Below are 22,049 nucleotides of genomic sequence, written 5' to 3'. Positions count from 1 at the left end.
TAAATCTCTATGAACCTGCAGAGCTGGTGACAGGAAATATATGTTTAGCCAGATAATCACTCCTAGTAGATATACATGTAAACATTCTGTCTAAACTTATTTGTGACTTGAATTTATATGTAAACTTATGATAAACTTTTTACCATGTGATCATGTATTCTGAAAGATAAATAAGTGCTGAGGACAAACAGAGGAGGGCACTCCTTTTCCCCTTTTCCCTTAAGGCAGATCCCCTTAGAGCTATGCAGTTCCTATGGAGGTAGAAAAAGGTTGCTTTGCTTAACCTCAGCCATTAGGCTACAGGTGTTAATCACCTAAGCCAGCAGCAGCTTTTAACCCTCAGAAAGAGCAAGCAAGTTTTTAGGAGCTTTTAGAAGCTATCAACAAGCATTTAGTATAGTTAGAGCTAGAACATGTGAAGATCGTCAGTCTTTAAAGCTATACCTGAGTCCAACTCTGTGTCTTGTTTTAACCTGCTCCAGGCTGGGAGACTCACGGCACAAAAGAAATCTAGCTACAGTAAGAAGATACTGGACCAAAAAACTTACCACTTAAAAGCCATGCTACTTTTGGACACAACATGTATTATTTACCTTGATTTTTTAAATTGCATTTATTCATTTTACTTATTTACTTGTTTCCTTACTTTAGTATGTTGTGGGTTTAGTGTGTGCTAGTGTGCTCACATGCACATAGAAAGGTGAATTTGGAAGTCAGGTCAGTTTGTAGAAGTAGGGTTCTCCTTCCATCGTGTGAACTCCAGGGATTAAACTCAGGCAGTCAGCAAGGGCCTTTACCCAATGAGCTATTTTACTGGCCCACACTGTATATTTTTACTGGTGACCACCAGAATGTCCTAGGAATGCTGAGCAAGCACTCTTACTACTGAGCCATGACTCAGCTCAGAAGCTATTTATAATGATGGTACTAAATGGCCTGAGAATCCTCTAAAAAGTATGTAACTGGAAGACATGTGCTAGGGAAGGGGAGAAAGCAGCATGAAACAGATGACATGCCTGTCCATCAGGTATCTCAGTGGCCCATTGGGTACCACTACAAGCAAACATTACACCAATAGAGTTCTTGAAAGGAGCAAGGAAAGAGCAATGAGGGTTTTCTTCAAAGTCATAAGACTGCTGGCAGGCAGCTCACACATTTCTAGTACACATAGAAGACAGCAAATTGCCACCTGTCTTTAGAGTTATTTGAAAGAAGAGACTCACTAAGGGGGGAAAAAAAAATCTGTTCTTAAAATTTTGTTTTCTCATTGTGGTTAACCTCACAGTGAAATTAAAAATCACTAGAAAGAACTAGGGGCCAAAATATGAATGAGACTCTTAAGTATCATGTCTGAAACTGTGACATGTCACAATCACCACATACCCTAGACATTAGCAGGATAAACAAATCATCCCAAACCTACAGTTCAAGTGAAATGAATCAATTCTGCCAAAGAACTGTTTCAAAGATGACTTAGAAAAAAAAACAAATCAATGCTAACACTGTGTTCCCTAAACAAATTCCATTCATAAATAAAAACTTTCCTGGAAATGAAGTTCCAGGTTCACCACTGGTAATCTACCAGTCACTTCAGAGAGAAATAACACAAAGTTACTCTGAGGAACACATCTAACTTATTTTACTACTGATAATAAAACCTAAGAAATTATAAGAAAAACAAAACAAAATAATCTTCATGATTACTGATACAAAAGTTCCTAAGAAAATACTAATAAATGGAACCTGGCTCTTGCTCTATGAGGTGACTGCAAGCACACACTGAGAAGTAAAGGCACACATTCTCACACAGAACAAATATTTCTACGATAGTGGTCACAGAAGCCAACATTACCTTTTTACATCTGTTTATTTTGTGTATGAGTGTTTTGCATCATGTTTAAACCTGGTATATAAGGAGGTCATTAGAGGGCATTGGATACCCTGGAACTGGAGTAATGGATGGCTGTGAGCTACCATACAGTGCTGGAAATTGGACCTGGGTCCTCTGCAACAAGTGTTCTTAACTGGTGAACTGTCTTTTCAGTACTCAACACTATTCTTAAAAGCTATTAGAATAAACAAGTAAACTTAGTCAGGTCGTAAGTGAAATAAATATTTTTAAAATCTGCTATTTTTATATGGTGTCAACTAAAGTCTTAAATACACTCTACTGTGGTGTGGTGGCTGAGCTTTGTAGTGTCAGCATGTAAGAGGCCAAAGCTACGTGATGGCTTGTTTACTTGTTTATTACCAACAGGTAAAACAAGCAGGAGGGAGAAACACTCAGAGGAAACCATAGAAACATAACTATGACACTAACCAGGCTGGTAGAAATATGAGTCTGTAAGCAGCCAAGGACTGCGGAAGTGTGCTCAGAGTGTGGCTGGACTGTCAGAGCCTAGCTCATTATAATACAGCAGCCTGAGGTACTTAGTGAACAATGCTCTTCATGGTAATCCTAGGATGAGAGAAGGTACCTATGGACTCCTCATCCCTCATCAACAACACAGAGAACAGAAGGTGTTTCAGAATGGGCATGGCCTTTACCATCTCACCTGATCAAAGATACCAGGCATGCAAAGCACCCAATTTCTAAATATGAGGTCCCGATACCAACCATAACTGATATCAGACCAAAGTTACAAGTGTGTCCCAGGGCACTCAGTAAAACCTTCACATAGGTTTAAGACAGGTTTTTGCTTGGTAACTCAAGCTGGCTTAGAACTCATGACCTTTCTGTCTTAGCCTCTTGAGTGCTAGGATTGTAAGTATGCACCACTGCAGCTAGATGTAAACAGAATTACAAATTATCAAGAACATTTTGAAATGGGATACTTATCATTATAAAATATTTTCCACAAAAAATAAGTGACTCTCCTTGCAGAGGTAGAAGTCCCCGTTTATTCATGGACTCATTATCACATAACAAAATTCTGTACCTCTCACTTAGTTCATGACTCATTATTCTCGCTCCTTATCCCCACACTCCAAATAGGACAACACCCTCTATTTTTGCAAGGAAACTGTCCTGTTTGTTTTCTTCTTTTTCTGTGCATCTTAAGTAACAATATGAACCTTACAGTTGCCAAATAACATCAGAAACATCTGTGGACTAACTGCCCCAGAACAACTCTGGACACACACTCATGAATCCCAAAGATCAGACTACTCCAGCCTTAACAAGTGTCACGTTACCTTGTCAGCATGACCCGAACACAAACCATCCCTCTCCCTTTTCTCTGCATCATAATCCTTTGAATAATTGTCACATCTTTGAAGTACTGGTAACATCTTTTGAATAATGTCCTCCTCTGGCTACTTTAATATTTTCACTTCAGATACAAAGCGTAGCATGGGAGCAGCAGTCCCTTCAGATACAAAGTGTAAAAGGGATGCAGCTCTCACTCTAGCACCCTTTACAAACATCTACAAGCTGGGTTTTTTGGAGAAACCTTGCGAACTGATTTCCTTACTCTTCCTACTCCACCTATCCTGAAGTAGCATGGACTGGCTACCAATGGTTGGCCACTGAAGGCAGACATGGGTTGATGATCAGGAACTCCTTTAATCGCACCTTCATTTGAAAAGTCTGACCAAGGATAGATGCTGCTGCCCCTGTAGACTAGGCACTTGATATAGTCCTAAGGAGGACAGCTGGTAATCTGCTAAAACTGGGGCCCAAGTGGTGTGCATACAAAAATCCATTTGATCCCGACATTGTCTAAGACAGGATTCATGACTCTCCTCCCGCAGCTAAGCAATCACACCTCAGTCAAGCTCCACTGGAGTATTACCAAAACCCACTTCAAAGCCCATACTCAGAGCAGGTTGCCATCAGTTTTCCTTGGTGTTGGCTGCTTGGCTTTCAGTCACCTGGACACTGCGTGCCTCAGACCTGCTGTACTTTATCTGGCTGCAAGACATGGGCCACATCATCCTACGGAATGGGAGAGTGCTAACAGACCACAGGACACATCCACAGAAAGACAGATTTGAGCAGATCTTTACACTTGCTGCTTGAAAATTACATGAACACTGAAGTATGCAGTATTTATTACCTGGGCTTACAGTCAGCTGAAAGCAATGAAGCTTGTTTGGATCAGGAAAATGTACTTTACATGTACCTGAAAAAGAAAAAGCCATTAGGAAGGTCAGGAGTGAGCGGTGTCCAGGTGCTGAGCTAACCTCCAAACACCGCTCACAAGCGGTAATCATGGAGTATACCCAATGGCAAGCTAGGGGTTCTGTTGTCTTTCCCATTCACCCACTTAGTCTTACTAGTTAATTCCAAATCAAGGATTTACTTCAATTTTTACATGGTCACTAAAGAGTTCTCTTCTTATAGAATTGTGCTATTTACAATGAAAGAGACTATCCCTCAAAGACATTAATGTATGTGGGTAAAGGCTAAACATGGAAAAACCAGGAAAAGAAGCACATGGAACTTCTGTTCAAATCAGTCAGAAGCACAGAGATCCACACAGACATGCAAGCCCATCCGAAGTGAGGTTACAAGTGAGATACTAAGAGTTAGAGGCCACCCAGGATTACTATAACACTGGAGGAAAAGAAATCTCAGAAATCCACCTGCCTCTACCTCCAGAGTGCAGGGTTGCTCATCTTTAACCTCAGCACCTGGGATGCAAAGGCAGGCAAGACCTCTGAGCTCAAGGCCAACCTAGTCTACGTGAAACACTGTCTCAGGAAGTGGGTTCACAATTTTACTGTTGGTCTTGTTTCATTTTGATGTTTAATGAGCATGTCAGACTAAAACATTGAGATAAAAAACACAGAACAGAGCCGGGCGTGGTGGCGCACGCCTTTAATCCCAGCACTCGGGAGGCAGAGGCAGGCGGATTTCTGAGTTCGAGGCCAGCCTGGTCTACAAAGTGAGTTCCAGAACAGCCAGGGCTACACAGAGAAACCCTGTCTCCAAAAACCAAAAAAAAACAAACCACAGAACAGTTTAAGACTCGTGGGCTTTCTTTTTTAGAGTAGGGGGGAAAACTCCTCAATCTATAGGGGTCAGGAGCAGTTTCTGAAATACACTACCACATTCTTTTTTCTAGAAATAACCTTCTGAATTAGTCTTCCAAGAATACAAAAATTAATAAGACAAGTTTTAAAAATTAACAAAACTACCAAAATCAAATAACTAACCTTAAAGCTCAGGAAAGGATAAGTTAAAAAAATATATATATATGTATATATATATATAATGTTTTTAACCTATCTACACATATTTTTAATGTATCCTTATACACACACACAGACACATATATTTTAGTTTTCTCTATATACAATAGCATCTATCTAAGGAAATGTCCATTTTCAGGGAGATGTTTATGCATGTGCATATACGAAGCTCTGAGGTCATTCCACAGTCTCTAATCACACTGCCAAATAAAAAGCTATCCTTATGGCTCTGTAAATATTTTAGAAATGTTTTAAAATAGACAGCAAAAGCATGAGCATGTGGTAGCTTGTTTCTTCTTTAGAATGATGATATGCAGAAAACATGGGAAAAAAGAAGCATGTCAAACAGTGGATGCTATCTGAGAGCTTAGCCACAGGAGAGGAAAACAGGCTAATGTCTTTTCCAAATCCTACAAGATTCACATCAAGCACACGTGCTAGCTCTAAGGGGAACTTTCTTTGGTCTCTGATGAAAAGGCACTTTAAACAAACATGTGAGTCAGAGACAGTGGAAAGACTTTATTGGACTGGAACACAGAAAATCACTGTATGATGCTTTTTAGAAGGAGATGCCCTAACACAGGCAGTGAGACAGAGGAGAGAGAGCTCATCACCTGGCTTCAGCCCTTTGCCACCTGCCTGGGTCACACCACTCACACTGACTTCCAAAGCATTTTAAAGAACACCCTTTTACTTTTGCTCTCCTCTTTTATTTCCCCACTTAGTGTCTGGGATTGAAAACAGGGCATTATGCATGCTAGGCAAGTACTCTGCTACTGAGCCACCTCCTGAGCTTCAAAACTGACCTTTCAGTAACATTCCCATACAATACCTTCAGTTTTGAATGGAAGCCACTTTGAGGTCAAGCTACAGAATTGGGAGGTTTTAGATGAGAGCCATAGCAGAAATATATTTTCTATCATAACCCACTCTTCCCCCACACAAATGTCAGGCATCAAAAGTAATTGTTCAGCCTGCCCAGGAGGCACACACCTTTGATCCCAGCACTTACCAGGTAGAGGCTAACAGAGCTATTTGAGGCCAGCCTGGTCTACATAGTAAAGTCCAGGCTAGCCAAGGCTGCATAGTGAATTTTAACAAACAGCTTGTCTGTGCCCTCACAAACTAACTTCACAACCACCCTCAAATTCAAAATGACTTTTAAACCACATATTACAATAAAAAGCTTAACAACAACAACAAAGTAAAATAGCCAAAGCTTTCAAGCTCTCTAAAATGTGTAAAATATAAAATATTTGGTGAAAGGTTAGTGATAGAAAAGTAGAACTCTGATACACATTATCCAAGTGCATTTCTCAATGACCAGTGCACTGCTGGGCCCATGTGTGTTTTCAGGAAAGACAGAGTGAGGGAGCACATCTATGGGTGAAGGGCGTGCAGCTGCTTTTTCTCAAACACAAAAACAAAGCAACAATAAACATCTCTTGAACCCAAAGGAAGCACACTAACAACAGGGCTCCTGACCCCCACTCCTTTCCATTCAGGGAGAAGGTGGAACCGAATCAAGGGACCAATCATGCCTCCGCTACACCTACACAGACAGATTCCACATGTGCGACTCAGGACTAGACTCTTTCTGTTGTTTGTTGAGACAGGGTGGCTCTCTATCACCCTGTCCTGGAACTCACTGTGTTGACCTACCTAGCCTCAAACTCAGAGATCTGCTTGCCTCTGCCTCTTAAGTGCTGTGGTTAAAGGCGTGTGCCACTGATACCTGGCTAGAACCTCATTTTAGATTTTGCAAAAAAACAAAAAACAAAAAAAAAAACCCAAAAACCAAAATGCCTCTTCTTTTACAAAATTAAAATCTATTCATAATATACACATAAAATAGGCTTTTGCTATGCAAAATTACTAGAACAAAATGAGTTTTCTTCATGTCATCAGTATATAGTAATAACTTGACAGGCATGCTATACTTACAAGGTAAATTAGCTTCAAGTTCTGCAACCTCTGTAGAAATAGAGAGACTGTGGTTAATAGTATAATCTTCATAACATCACCAGTTTTAAATGAGCAATTCCTCCTAGGTTACAGAAGAAAAAAATAAGCTAGATGAACTGAAACCTGGTCTAGAATTTATATTTTAAGCCTAACTTCACACACATACACCATGCATTTATGTTCTCTCCCATGAAGCCTCAGACCATCTAATCCACATCCTCAGTTATTTACTGTGTGTTTAATTCCAGCATCCTTCTGCACATCAAAATTACAGCTCTCCTTCCCCTTATCACACTAACTCTCTCCCATAAGGTATAGACAAACACCATGCCTACTCTCACCACTTCTATCCCACAGAGAATAAGCAGTATTAGAAGGACAGTCAGCTGTTTACAGAAGACTATTATACCAAAAAGGCCCTAGAGATTCCAACAGCAAGGAAACAAACATTAAAACTAATACATTGAAAACACAAAAACCAATCAATTACATTAATACTGGACTACTTAAAAAAACAAGTAATGCCAAGAATGGCAGGGCACACTTGTAATACCAGTTCTCTATGAACTCAAGGCCATCCAGGTGTTCCAAAGCCATGCTCTTTCTTTAAAAAAAAAAAAGTATATAAAAAACAGGAGGGGAAGGGAGGGGAAGAAGTTGGGAAGGAGAGGAGAGAAAAGAAACACAGAGGGCTATAGGTATGTTAGGGAGAAATACTGTTAGGGAGGGCCCATGTTCAGTCTCCAACACTGTACAGAAAGACAAAAAGAAACTAAGAAAGCAAACCCATTTACCAAAAATATTATTAAGGACCAAATTTAATTACAGAGATGAAAGATTTGTACTCTCAAATTATAAATACGGAGGACAGAAACTACAGAGTGAATAGAACCCATCACCCAAAGACTCTCACAGGGCAACTCCATCACAACCTCAGTGGCCGTCTTCACAGAGCCATATGAAGATCCGCAGAATATTGAGAATGGACAAAGTTAACAACACTGTTTCTGGATTCAAATTATATTACAGAGATATAATAATCAAAACAATAATAGTAATATGGGCATAAACACAGGTCAGTCTAGACAGAACAACAGGGAGTCTAGAGCAAACCTAATAAGCACAGTCAACTAGCACCCAAGAGTACCAAAAAGACCACACAGGGAAATGAGAGCCTCTTCTGTGGAGAACTAGGTGCCCTTACACAAATTATCAAAATAAATAAAAGGCTCAAATGTAAGCTCTAAAATCCATAAAGGTGGTGGTGGAGTAAATTCCCAAACCTTGCTTTCCCAGTGATTTACATTTTATTTAACTGCTTATTACTTTAAGTATGTGTACTGGAGGGAGTGGTATGTGCACATGAATGCAAGTGCCTACAAAGGTCAAGATGTGAGGGTTCCTGCAGCAGAGGTTACAGGCTGCATACAGGGGTATGCTGCCTGATGTGGAAGCTGGGAATCAAACTCAGGTCCTCAGGAAAAGCAGTATGTGCTCTTAACCACTGAGCCATCATCTCTCCCTGCCCCAGTTTATATATATATATATATATATATATATATATATATATATATACACACATACACACACACACACAAACACACACACACATATATAAAAGCAAAAATTAAAAGTGAGACTACATTAAACTAAAATGCTATAGCACAAAGAAAAGGTAGTCTATATAGATTGGGGATAAATGTCTGCAAATCATGTAGCTGATAAGCGTTTAACATAATATCCAACACAGACACAATTCAACAGGAAAGGGAGGGAGGGAGGGAGGGTGGGAGGCAGGGAGGGAGGGTCGAAGGGAGGCAGGAAGATAGATCAATCAATCAGGCAGAGGACCTGAACAGACGTTTCTCCAAAGAGATAAAAGTGACCAACAGTTTTATGAAAAGATATGTAGTGTCACCAAGTATCAAAACAAGATCATGCCTGCTATCTCCAATATTTCCAGTTGGCTACTAGAGAGATAAGAGATAAGAAGTAGCAACTGATGGTTAGGATACAGAGAAAAGGGAACCTTCACACAATATTATAATATATATTAAATATTACACAGAGAGAGAGATCCCTCAAAAAGCTAAAAAAAAGGGAAAATACAAAACAACTACCATATGATCCAGCAATCTTTGTAAATAGACATACTCAAAATAGCACCTTTTAGAGTAGCAGTTCTCAACCTGTGGGTCACAACCTCTTTGGGGGTTGTGTATAAGATAGTTACATTATGACTCATAACAGTAGCAAAATTAGTTATGAAGTAGCAAGGAAATAACTTTATGGCTGAGGTCAGCACAACCTGAAGACCTGAATGAGAGGGTGGCAGCATTGGGAAGGTGGAAGACCACTGCTGTACAGGAACAACCACCCCATGCTCATTGCCCTTATTTTTCATGATAGCCAAGATATGAAATCGGCCCAAGTCTAAACTGAGTAATGAATGAAGAAACTGAGATGTGTAAGAAACACTATTCAGCATTAGCAGAGATGAGCCTGCCATTTGTAACAATGTGATGGAGCAAAGGACATCATGCTACGGAAATAAGACCGACAGAGAAGGAACAAACTGCTGAATACCCAGAAACCAAATGGTGACAAGGGATGAGGGCAATCACCAAGGGTACAAAGTAACAGTACAGAGTAATAATACAAGGTACATTACTTAGCTAAGTAATGTATGCTAATGTGACCACATAGGAAATGTATATGAATTCACTTCGTTAGTATTGTTTTACTATGTACACACCATATGGATATGTAAAATCATAATCACAAGTACAATGTTGTGTGTAGGGGACAACAGGGGGGACACAGGATATGACACAATAAATAGGCCAGCAAAGCTGTCTTCACCTTGGACAGAGAGTAACACACTACCAGGCTCTACCCAAAGGCTCTGTCATTTCATACATAATTCTAATACCGGAAGCCCAAGGGTCTCCAAACCCTGAGCCCCAGCTCCCACTCCTACTGATGCCTTCAGCATTCAGCAAGTCTTCCACACTTATCTAAATGATTCTTTTAATAATCTGGGTTCTACAGCTAATCCTTGAAATCCAGTAGCTACAGAGATTCCAAAACCCTGAATGCCCTAGTCCACACTCACTCACTCCAGTGCCATTAAAAACAAAACAAAACAAAACAAAACCCTAAATTAGTGTTATTCTCTAACTCTTGTTCTGTGTGGCCTGCTACAATAAAAATATTTTACACACATTGATGGTTTGTACACAGACACTAATTTTTTAAATAATTTTGAAGGCTGCCTGGCCAAGACCAAGGCACCAGCGGATTCTGAATCTGATGAGGACTCAGTGCTCTTACAGATAACAATTTCCTGCTGTGTGTTCAAACCATAGGAGAGACGAGGAAGCTATCTGGGATCTCTTATTAGTGCACTAATTCCACTCACAGGAACTCTACCATCATGAATTACCTCCCAAAGGCAATTACCTCCTAATACCACCCAGGTGTTTAGATTTGAGCATACAAATTTGGAGGACAGTCTTTCAGACTGTTTAAGACCACTGCCTATGAAAATATGATCTAATAACATTTTTTATAAATACACAAACGTCATAAAAAGTTCTAACTTTACATAACAGTCAATAATTTAAATTTAAAGGTTTGCTTGTAAACATCATGTTCAGTGTAACTCACCCAAGAAAGGAAGACAGGGCTGAGGGAAGCCCCAGATACAGCCTGATGGCTACACCAGGAATCCTATCAAGATTTCTTGGTTTCAACTGTCAGAGCAAGCAAGGAATAGAATCCTTGGAACATGGGATTTCAATAAAGATGATTGGCACTTTGTCTAGCCCAGTGCAGAACCTAAAATACCTGGCTAACTCTGCACAGTGTTCCTATAGGAGAGTTGTCAACCATGGCAAGTGGTTTCTCAATCCTTCAAATGATGGCATACCAACGCTAACATCAGTAATGACAATCTTAGTGTAAACACAAATGAAACTAAGCCAAAGTAGCCAGTCAGCGGCTTGGCAAGCCTGAGGGCCTCTGACAAAGCAACACAACTCAGGCCTGACTAACACTGACTTCCCCACAAAATAATAAAAAGTGACAAGTATTTTTAAGCTGCTAAAGGCTTGCTTTCATAAGACGACAATGCCTCTTTTGCTAGGTGGCCTAGCAATTCTGGGAGGCACCTGCACCTTGCATAACTCAGTGGCTACATAACTTCCTTCTGAGAAATTAAATTCTTTTCCTTTCTAAATAAGGATCAAACCACAGTCCACTGGAAGCTTGACCACAACCAGATTACAACATCTACCCAGTTACCACAATGATCCCCACACCTCACAAATTCACCTCCTCTTATTTAGGCAGCTCACAATACCTGGCTCTGTATCCTGATCTGCTACTGCATCTGCATATCCTTTATAGACGTCAGCCCCTCTAGAAAGCACTGACACAACTAACTAGCTCAAAGGTGTTTTAGTACCACTCTAAAATGCAAACTATAATCCCGAAAAAGCATCTTCCTCTAACAAGAGTCAGGGATCACTGAGTGTAGCCCAGGACCTCATGTAACCCACTTATGACTTGAGCACAGAAAATATGAAGGTGGGTGTCTATGGCTTCTAGAGGCCCTCTGTATTAGTCAGGGTTTTACTGCTGTGAACAGACATCATGACCAAGGAAAGTCTTATAAAAAACAACATTTACTTGGGGCTGGCTTACAGGTTCAGAGGTTCAGTTCATTTTCATCAAGGTGAGAGCATGGCAGTATCCAGGCAGGCATGGCGCAGGAGGAGCTGAGAGTTCTGTCTTCATCCAAAGGCTGCTAGTGGAAGACTGACTTCCAGGCAACTAGGGTGAGGGTCTTATACCCACACCCACAGTGACACACCCATTCCAACCAGATCACACCTATTCCAACAAGGCCACACCTTCAGATCGTGCCACTCCCTGGTCCAAGGATATACAAACCATCACATCCTCTTTCCACATAAGGCTGCTTGGTGTACTTATGGTGACTGTCCAAGTTCCCCAATCTCACTGGTGTTTAACTTCCAACAGAACACATAGGCTGTGTTTGGTCAACATCTGACCCCCTACTTGACTTAGCAGGACTTGCTAGACTACGCCTCAGACTCATGTGCTGTCAAATGCTGTGAGAGCATTGGCAGTGTGGCAAGTTGGCTTAGTGTGGGAGAAGCCTTGGTAGAGAGTAAAGACCCAATCACACATGAACACACAATCCCTCACAGTCTTAAGGTGCTTGGCCAGGGCTCAAGGAAGACAGGAGTGGGCACCCAGCCTTTCTTGTTCTGCTTCTGCGCTCCTAGAACCCGCTAGTTATCACCAGTAAGTGGCAAGACCCCATGAGCCTCTCCCCCATCAATAAAAGCACTCATTTTTTGGCCTGTTAGTGTCTGTAATCTTTCCCTTAGCTCTTGGGGATGCCAGTGTAGATGAGACTTCTGCCCTAGATGCTATCACTGGGGCTCTGGACACATAGTCTTTGTTCTAGACTTTTATGGCTGTACAGACAAGCTAGATACCTTCCAACACAGCTCCCACCTGACTAAAAGCAGAACAGGAAGGACTGAGCCTTTTGGCAGCCTAATGACAGCTCTAAGAACTGAGCAAAGGCTATACTAGGGCACTCTCCTCAAAGTGAGCTCATCCCTCAGCCTCCTGCTTCCTTCACCTCCCTCCACTGTATTCTCTCAAGGTACTTTTTAATTGCTCTGCATGACAGACTCCCTGCCTCTCCCTTTCGGAATGCAGCTTGCAGCAATAAGTCCTAGACACAGTCACACAATTTCCTGTAATGTGTTCATATCCATGAAAGACATCTTCACACAAGCCTACTTTACTGCCCAGGCCAATAATCCCAATTACTCAGACTCTTTCAAAGTCCCTAAAGAGATTTTTGTCTGGCAAGTTTTTCACCATGATCACCCTGTAGCTATCTGAAAGCTCCCAGGTTGAGTCCCTAGGCACAGATTTGGTGGAGACCTCTGCCCAAACTCTTTTCTATTAACTTGCATTTCTGCTCTTAAAATTACATGTTGAATCTGTTCTCCTAGAGCCTGCTTCACCCCTAAGATGTGGGTCTGGCCATCCTGCTGCAACTACTTCAGGCTTCTTAGCCCAAGTCTCTCAGCTTGTCAGGTAGAAAATGAAGCTCCTGCCTGGCAAGACTTTAAAAGTAAACCAAGAATTACCCCTGAAGTACCTGCTATGACACAAAATTCCTGCTATGGTCTGAAGGTGCCCAAACTTCTTATTAAAACCTGATGCCCAATGCAGGTTTTAAGAGGTGGAGTCTTTGGGGTGATTAAGTCACGAGGGCTCTGTTCACAGTCAACGTTTGTCTCTTTCTTCCAACACGACCAGTGACCCTTTCCTCCTAGGATACACAATGGAGGCTTCACCATGGAAGCAGATTACCCTGGCACGTGTGAGGGAAGTGCCTTACCTCTGAGGCCAACCCTGCTTGCTTGTTTTTTTCTTTTTCTTTCCTTACTTCCTTTCTTTTTTTTTCTTTTCTCCCCCCCGCCCTTTTTTTTGGAGACAGGTTTCTCTGTGTAGCCCTGACTATCCTGGAGCTCACTCTGTAGACCAGAGCCAGCCTAGAATTCAGAGATTGGCCTGCCTCTGCCTCATGAATGCTGGGGAATCCTACTTCCTTTCTTTCTTTTTAAAAGATTTGTTTGTTTGTTTGTTTGTTTAATGTTCATTGGTGTTTTGCCTTTATATACATACATCTTCATGAGGGTGTTGGATCCCCTGGAACTGGAGTTATAGACAGCTGTGAATTGTTATGTGGTTGCTCTTAACCACTGAGCCATCTCTCCAGGCCCCAAATTCTGTACTCTTAACCTTAATCTTCTATCTACACTGCAGATCCTGAGAAAGATACTCCTATTGTTTACAAGGTTTACAATTGTTTAGTCATAGCAGACAATGTCTAACTTGGGACTTGGCCCAAAGTGCTTGGTGTACCAAGGCTGTTATTAAACATGAGGGTGGGAATATAAAGGGACAGTTTATTCTCAGCTGATACCCCTAGACTGCTCTAAGTGCTGCAACTACACCCCAAAACTCCTCCGCCTGGCTTTCCTAACTCTAGGCTACCTCTACAGGCAGAACCTCAAGAATTCTGAAAAATCAAATGTCATTAGGTTCATCCAAGTGAGGTGTTCCAGGTCTACCCTCTGAAGTTTATGATCTAGGTTGTTCTGAACTTACAGACAAGAACAAGATGTGAACAATAATTTTACTTTTAACCAACCATCCATAAATTTGTCAAGATTTAAGCTAATTCAAGATTTAAATACAGGAAGTATACAGAAGACCCTATTAAATCTGCACAAACCCACAGCCTTCAACCTCTACCTCTACATATACATGCTTCCACATATGTACATCCTTGCCCCCATCCCATGCATATAAGAACATGCATGCCACATATATATGCCTATGCACACAAAAGGGAACACCCTTTATCAACATAATTTTCCCTTACAAACATGGACATATGACCTTAGGAGAATTTTAATCATAATTCTGTGAATCCTAATAACAAAATTATAATATGTATTACATATAACATTAGAACATTATAACATTTTATCATTAACAGTTCATATATTTTGTGTGTGTGTGTGTGTGCGCGCGCGCAATATGTGACATAATTCTTTGAAGACACCAGATTTTCACAGGACTCCTTAGGCTATGTCCCACATGAAACAGAAGGATCCTAAGAGTCCCTGTTCCAGGCTGGAAAATACTGCTGTGCATCCTACAGGAAAGGGGAGAGCAAAGGAAAATAACAGCAGCACCCATGTGCCTCCGTCCTGCCAATTCCAACTGTCTTACTCTTTCCACAACACAGAATAGCATAGCAGAGCCAAAAAAGAATATTGCTGGAGTGTCCGACACCACAGTTCTAACACCATATCCTTGCTATTACAATCCTGCCTGGTATAATAAATTCTTCCACTCTAAGTGACAATCACACTTTTTTTTTTTAAAGACAGGATCTCTTCATTCTACACTCTGGTTGTCCTGGAACTCACTGTGTAGACCAGACTGGCCTTGAACTCACAGAAATCAACCTGCCTCTACCCAAGAGTGCTGGGCTTTAAGGTGTGCACCACGATGCCTAGCTGATTATACTTTACAATCATTTCAAAGAAATATTCCCATTCAACAGACTACTGTACATCCATCCCAAGGAGCCTCCAGACAGCTTCATTTTGTTACAGGGTATAAAAACAACTCCCATGGGTGATGATTACCTTTAACAAGCAACTTGTCTCTCACAGAAACCCTCCGAGTAGAGTCAGATGTGGAGGCTGATGTCCGGGATCCTTTGAGACCATCATCCCGCTTCAACTTGCTTGCCAGCGTTAGCATTCCTGCCACCTTTCTTCTGGAAGACAGGCAAGAGCAGGGTTAAGGGCCATGTCTCCAGACACTAGACAAGAGAAATATACAGTTGTTTTTACTTTAGGGTCTCTAAAATTAGTTAAAAAAAAGTCTCCATATATTAACAAAACTTGATTTCTTCATAGGAATCTGAGTAAGTGATGTGATTCTTTTGAGTTTAGGGGAGCCGTAAGTTTCATACTCACTAGGTACAGTATATGCTAGTTCAATCACAAGCAAGCCCCACCCAGTCCCATGCTTCCCAACAGGCACTCATTCACTAACCCCACTGGTTTCAAATGAACTAAGAGTCCCCACAACAACAGGACCCAGGTGTGGCCTGGGTGTACAAGTCTCTAGGGCAGAAGGGACATCTGATGCTTTGCTTTCCTTTTCCCTCAGAGGAAAAGGAAAATAGAAATTAGAGCAAATTAGAACACCCCAAACTGAACTCTTCCCTGGTTGCTTCCAGACCGGGTAAGTTTCAGGCTCTCAGGCTGTAACCTCCCTGGGAAGGACAGCAAAATAGAAAGGCAGGTGAGGTAATACTCCCGGCTGCCTGCAAAAAGGACTGCTACTCACCCTGTAAGCCTTCAACTGTTTAACAGCAGCATTAGAGCAACAGAACTGTTGGGCAGAAGGTACAGGCACTTCCCATGCACTGCTCTCTCCATTCTCATTATCAGCATTCCCCACAAGGTTTTATTTGTTCTAACTGATGGACCCTAGTGAAGGCATTATCACTCAAAGTACAATTTGCATTAGGATGTCAGCAATCCCTACCTCCACAATCTGCCTTCTGTTTTTATTACACACTTCCATCAGTCAGACACTCCTCATACCAACACTCCAGCAAGAATAAGTAGTTTAATATTTACATAATTTCCTTTCTTGTTTTAAAAGCATTTCCTTTCAATAAAGGTCTGATAATTTCTCAGTCAAACAAAATCTAAACCTTACAGATGAAAAGTTTTACCTGAGAGGTCAAACTTGAGGCTAATACCATGAACACAAGAATATTCCTCTCTTCAGAATTTAAAAAAACCCTCAAATGCAACTCTCCTGTCTAGTTTCTCATGCCACCTTCTGTACACAGCATCCCTAGTGAAAGGTAGATTTCACTTTGTACCACATGTCACAAAAACAAGAAAGTGAGTATGATCTTCCAAACTATACATGACCCTGCCACACTAAGGACTCGTTACACTGGGCACAGTGGCATACACCTATAACATCAGTATTTGGGGGAGGGGCTAAGGAAGGAAGACTGGGCTACAAAGTCTAGCTTGGGCTACAAAGGAAGGTCATGTATCAAAAAAGCAAAATAACAAAACCAAAAAAGTAGCACCAAATAATTCTTGTATAGCATGTTAGTATGCACAAGCTCATAGTACTGAAATCTGGGAAAGATTCCTAACACTAATACACACAGGCAGGCAGGCAGGCAGGCATGAACACACTCACACCCTGGAACAGGCCTGGAGGGTGAATGTCCAAGACACAAGAAGCACTCACCACAAAAAAAAAAAAAAACCCTAGTTTTCCTTTAGATGTGTTGTAAGTGTGGTCATGGCGTAGTCTATACGAACACTGATCAGTCATGAAGTGATGGGGCATTCAGTCCTACTCTATAGTGGCTTCTCCTCAGGGGCATCTATATGAAAAGATGAGCCTAGTCAGAAAACAAGCATCCTCAAGTCTTCACTAAGTCACTTCCCCCAGAGGGGCTTCAGCCCACAAGTACCAAAACAGCTGAACATATATAACAATGCTTTCCTGTCTTGGTTGCCACCTAGAATGATCCTGTCAGAAATTCCTCAAGCAGGATCATGAGGTAGTGCTTTCTACCTTGGCCAAGTCTAAGCCCACTGCTACATGCTCAGACCTTGGGACATCAGGGGTGTCTGACAATGGTCCAAGATAACAACCCGACGTACTACTGGGACAGGAGTATGTTCCACATGAGGGCCATCAGGTTTTCACCTTTGATATCAGTAAGGCAGATGGTGAAGAGGAAAACAGAAAAGCATTCAGAGTTTGGTAGGCAGTCCCCTAGTGGTCACAACAGAGCTGCTCCTCACCCTGTGGACCTGCTCTGTGCTGCTCAGACCTGCCATGGCTGCCCACGGGCTCTCTTAATGCTCTCCACTGCTCTTCTACACTGGGCTTTATCAGAGGCAGAGGATGGGTGTACCCTGCTCTACTCTTCGAGGTGTAGATCCTAGCTTGTAATCTTCAGTAAGCTGTAGGCTTTTCCAATAGAACATGTTGTGCAAAGACTGTGCAGGGTAGAAAACAACACGAGTGGTGTCTCCACAGAAAACCCAACACGAATATTCTAAGGCAGGTAAGACTAGAGTATCCACCTATTTTTCTATCATCTGTATCACTTTCACTAGCATGAGAGGGAATAAACCAAAGTCTCCATTTGGAAATGTCCCCACAATCAGAAAATTAAACAAAAAAAAATTACTCAAACTATCAAAAGGGTAGAAGTTGCCTCAGAATTCTCATTCCCTCCTCAACACGTCCCACCTCTGGAAAACCCCACTTTGACCCAAACTTCCCTTTGCTCGAAAATCACACTGTGACTAAGGCAGTATTTTGGGAACAGATCAGCTATTCTGAACAGCATGCTCAGTTTCCAACTCCACAAGTTGTATTTGGCCCAGTTAGTTCCTCCTCTGGGTGGGACCAACTTTTAGGGCATCCAAAGAGGACTGCAACTTGTTATTTAGCAGTCTCATCAAGTCATGTTTATTCAGCATTCCTATGCGCTGTGCTGAAATCAGGCCGGTGTGACCTATGCAGGGCCAGTTGGCTCACAGCGAGGATAACTCCTCACTGACAGCTCCAATCTAAGCCATTTAAGAGCCACTAGGGACGCTTAACCTCCCAAGCCTAAAGAAACAGATCAGGACCTAAACCGTACAGCATGAGTGTCCAAGGGGTCTCTAACCTGCCAGGCTTACTGACCACCTCCGGAGCTCATCTTTGGTTTTGGGTACTGAATATCAAGTTAATTCTGTCCAGGTACTCCTGTTAATTCTGTTCCTGAAGCTCCCCCCCCAGTCACTATCTTTAATTTCCTATGACTCTGCCTACTGCCGAGCTCCCCATATTCGGCCCAAACAGCTAGGAAGCCTCGGCACCAGGCCCAGCCACCTCACTGTTTTTCAACACCACCCTGCTCATTTCTGGAACCTTCTGTTCAATCTGATAACCAGGTCTTGAGATGCCCTCTTTCCCTTCACCGCCAAGCCCGACCAGGTTCTTAAGGAGAGCAGATTTTTACCCACAGGCCAAGATCCCCTCCGGGAAGCCTTCCCCAGCAACTCCAACCCACCGGCAGCGCCGAGGAGTGGGTCCAATGCCCACCGGAGACGGAGGAAACTGAGCCGGCCGAGGAGAAGGCCACACCCCAGGTGACACGCCGCGGAACCGGGTCAGGGACCGAACCGGGCCAGGCGGGCCGGCCGCCCCTCCTCCCCGCCGTCGCCGTGGCGGGCCGCGTCCACCTCCCGCCTCCCTTCAGGGACAGCGGCCTCCCCGCCGCGGCCTCGGCCTCCCGGACGGCCCGAGCTCCGCACCGTGACCTTGCGGGCGGCGGCACGGGGTCCGCCTCGGCCCGGCCCTCTAGAGCCGCCGGGGCTCGCTGCCCGCCCAGCGCTTCCCGTCAGCCGCCGACCTCGCGGTCCGGCCTGGCGCTCGGCGACAGGAACCTCGGCCTCAGTCCAGCCCGCGCGACCAGCTTACCTGAGCACCGCGAGTCAGGCGAGGTGAGCCGGCACCCAAAACCATGCCCAGCGAAGCAGCGGCACCGAGTCGCGCTGGCCTTCACAGCCGCACCGGCTCCCGGCGGCGAGACCGGAAGTGGCGGGGCGGGGACTGCGCCGTGACCGCAGCGGGCACTTTAAAAAAAAAAATTCAAAGCTACAAAGAACTTTATTGGCAGCTCCACGCGTGGACAGTCGCGTACACAGGCCAACTAGGCGGCCCTCGTTCATTGGTGAAGAGCACGGCCTGAGGGTGGGCCATGTGTCAAGACCTTTGCTGATTGGTCACCGAAGCGCCAGCATCCCGGACCGCCTAGCGGCCTTCCGGTTTGTTTCCATTCATTTAGCCGCTTGCTTCCCTCGGAATACCATACTAGTGCGGTGCCTGCTGGTGGAGCTATGTCCCTGTGCCCGGCACCATTCCTGAACGCAAAGGATCCGACCTGTTTGCATCCGTGTTAGGGCCATGGGATAGTTAGAGGTGGCTGCTGGGTGTGAGGGCACTCTTCCTGCTCCTTATTTTTTTAATTTCTCATATTCCTATGTGCACTTTTAAAAATCTACTTCAGGCCGGGAGTTCCGGCGTATACCTTCAATACCGGCGCTCCGAGACAAGAGGAAGGCCTGGTCTACATAGTGAAATCCAGGACCGCCAGAGATATGTAGAGAGATCCTGCCTCGTGAGGCCTTGGGGTTCCATGTGCAGCATCCTACTTGCAGCTCGTGGGGTATGAGTTCTCTGTCCCTGTGGGACTGGAGATAGCCTACTTTGGGAGAGAGTTCGGCAAGACTCCTAGAGAGGTAGGGCCTTGGAAAGAGGATATTTGCTGTGGAAAAGAACAAGGACCGTCAGGTTTCCAGTGATTTTTCTTGGCAATTCTGGGGAATGAATCTCAGGAGGTCTCACAAGCAAAGCACTACCTTTGAGCTATACCCCCCACACACACACACACACAACACACCCTAAGATTTCTTTTGAAATGAGGCACTTGGGTTCAGCGAGTAAAGCGTTTGTCAGCATGAGGACCTGTTTCCAAACTCGGGAAGATGTGAGGCTGAGGAATCCTCAGATTAGGACCAAATACCTTGACTTCCGTAGAGGGGAAGAGATCCCCCACAGAGCTGGGTTGCACATTGGAGTTGGAGGCCAGCCTAGATTACATAGAGTTCCAAACAAGCCAAAGTGACTCAATGAGATCCTGTAAACACAAACAAACAAAAAAGTGGAGGAAAGTTATCCTTCGACCACCCCATGTGGCACATGGCTACACACTTCTCTCAAGCTTCCATTAGATATACACTCGTGCACAGATAGAAAGGGTAAAAGGCAGCCAGGCATAGTGGTACACGGCTTTAATTCCAGCACTTGGGGAAGCAGAGGCAGACCTGCCAGACTGGTCTACATAGTGAATTCCGGGGCAACCTGAGCTACATAGTGAGACCCCGTCTCAATAAACAAACAAACAAGGCTTTTGATCTAAGGGAGGTTGCAAACACAGAACAGATGGTACTTGTATTAATCAGCGTTCTCTAGAGTCACAGAGCTTATGGAATGTCTATATTAAGGGATTTTCACTGTGATCCAGATCAGAAACTTGCGTCTTCCAGCCTCAAGATCTGGATCACGGGTGTGCCCTCCAATTTTTGATTGTAGTTCATTCCAGATATAGTCAAGTTGACAACAGGAATAGCCACTACAGTACTCAGGTGAACTCTTTATGACAAGCTGCCTCATTCTCTCAGGCAACCAACACCTTTGCTCAGCTAACTCTTGTCTTGTTCTCCTAAACTTAAACAGCACTTTCTTACGGCTCCTCCCCCCCCCAGCCCCCCATTGCTCTCCCCGCTCTTCTTTGGACCCATGGCAGGTGTTCAGAACCAATGTTATTGGGCAAGAACTGCATGAGTTTGTGCAAAGTTCTGGTGAAGCCAGGCTACAGAGGCAGAGACAGCTGGAACAGCTGGAACCAGTATCTCACCAATACGCCTGAATCTCAACATTGCAAAGAGATGAGTCACTTCTAGGTCCATTTCATGTGCTCACCTAAGACTCGCCAAGAGCCTACCGGTTTACATAGTCCTCACAACAGCCCTAGTTAACAGTTTTCTGTTAGCTCCAGCTTTCAGGAAGCACAGAAGTATTTTGCCCAGCATGGCTGAACTTGAATGTGAATCCGGCCCATCTGTCTCTGGCATTCAGTCCCAGAGACAGGCTACTAATGAACAGCAAGGAAAGAGATAAGCGACTCTTAGAAACAGGCTGAATGGATCTCTGTGGGTTCAAGGGCAGTCTGGTCTACAGAGTGAGTTCCAGGACATCAAGGGGGGTACACAGAGAAACCCTGTTTCAAAACAAAACAAAGAAACAAACAAACAAAACAAATAAGAAACCAAAACAAACAAACAAACAAAAAACCCAAAGCAACAACGTCAACAACCCCAGCAGCAGCAGCACAACAGCCATGCCACCTTTCACAGTTTAGTGGAAGACTTCAGTTCCTTAGGGGTGGGAAGTGACTGGCAGACTGCTTTAAAAGCATGCTTGTCAAGCCGGGTGTGGTGGCATATGCCTTTAATCCCAGCACTTGGGAGGCAGAGGCAGGTGGATTTCTGAGTTCAAGGCCAGCCTGGTCTACAAAGTGAGTTCCAGGACAGCCAGGGCTATACAGAGAAACCCTGTCTCGAAAAACCAAAAAAAAAAAA

General features: G+C 43.5%; 1 protein-coding gene across 5 annotated transcripts in view; it reads right to left on the bottom strand.

Moving 5' to 3' along the window:
* Window positions 1-19,458, bottom strand: part of Ube2f (ubiquitin conjugating enzyme E2 F (putative)) — a 36,029-nt gene extending 16,571 nt beyond the window's left edge. The window contains exons 1-4 of one of the 5 annotated variants that reach the window (XM_021159119.3): window positions 19,327-19,458; window positions 15,441-15,619; window positions 7,141-7,170; window positions 4,059-4,124 (exon numbers count right to left, since the gene is read on the bottom strand). In XM_021159119.3, coding sequence (XP_021014778.1) covers window positions 4,059-4,124; window positions 7,141-7,170; window positions 15,441-15,558 — 214 coding nt within the window. In that variant the 5' untranslated portion in view covers window positions 15,559-15,619; window positions 19,327-19,458. Of the gene's footprint in view, window positions 1-4,058; window positions 4,125-7,140; window positions 7,171-15,440; window positions 15,620-18,916; window positions 19,140-19,326 lie in introns of those variants that run through there. The other 4 variants (XM_021159116.3, XM_021159125.3, XM_021159121.3 and 1 more) reach the window with 4 other exon arrangements.
* Window positions 19,459-22,049: the final 2,591 nt, after the last annotated feature.

The sequence above is a fragment of the Mus caroli genome, unplaced genomic scaffold (assembly GCF_978045245.1).
Source record: "Mus caroli unplaced genomic scaffold, Mus_caroli_1 scaffold_1, whole genome shotgun sequence".
NCBI lineage: Eukaryota > Metazoa > Chordata > Mammalia > Rodentia > Muridae > Mus > Mus caroli.
This window is presented reverse-complemented; position numbering and strand designations above follow the sequence as displayed.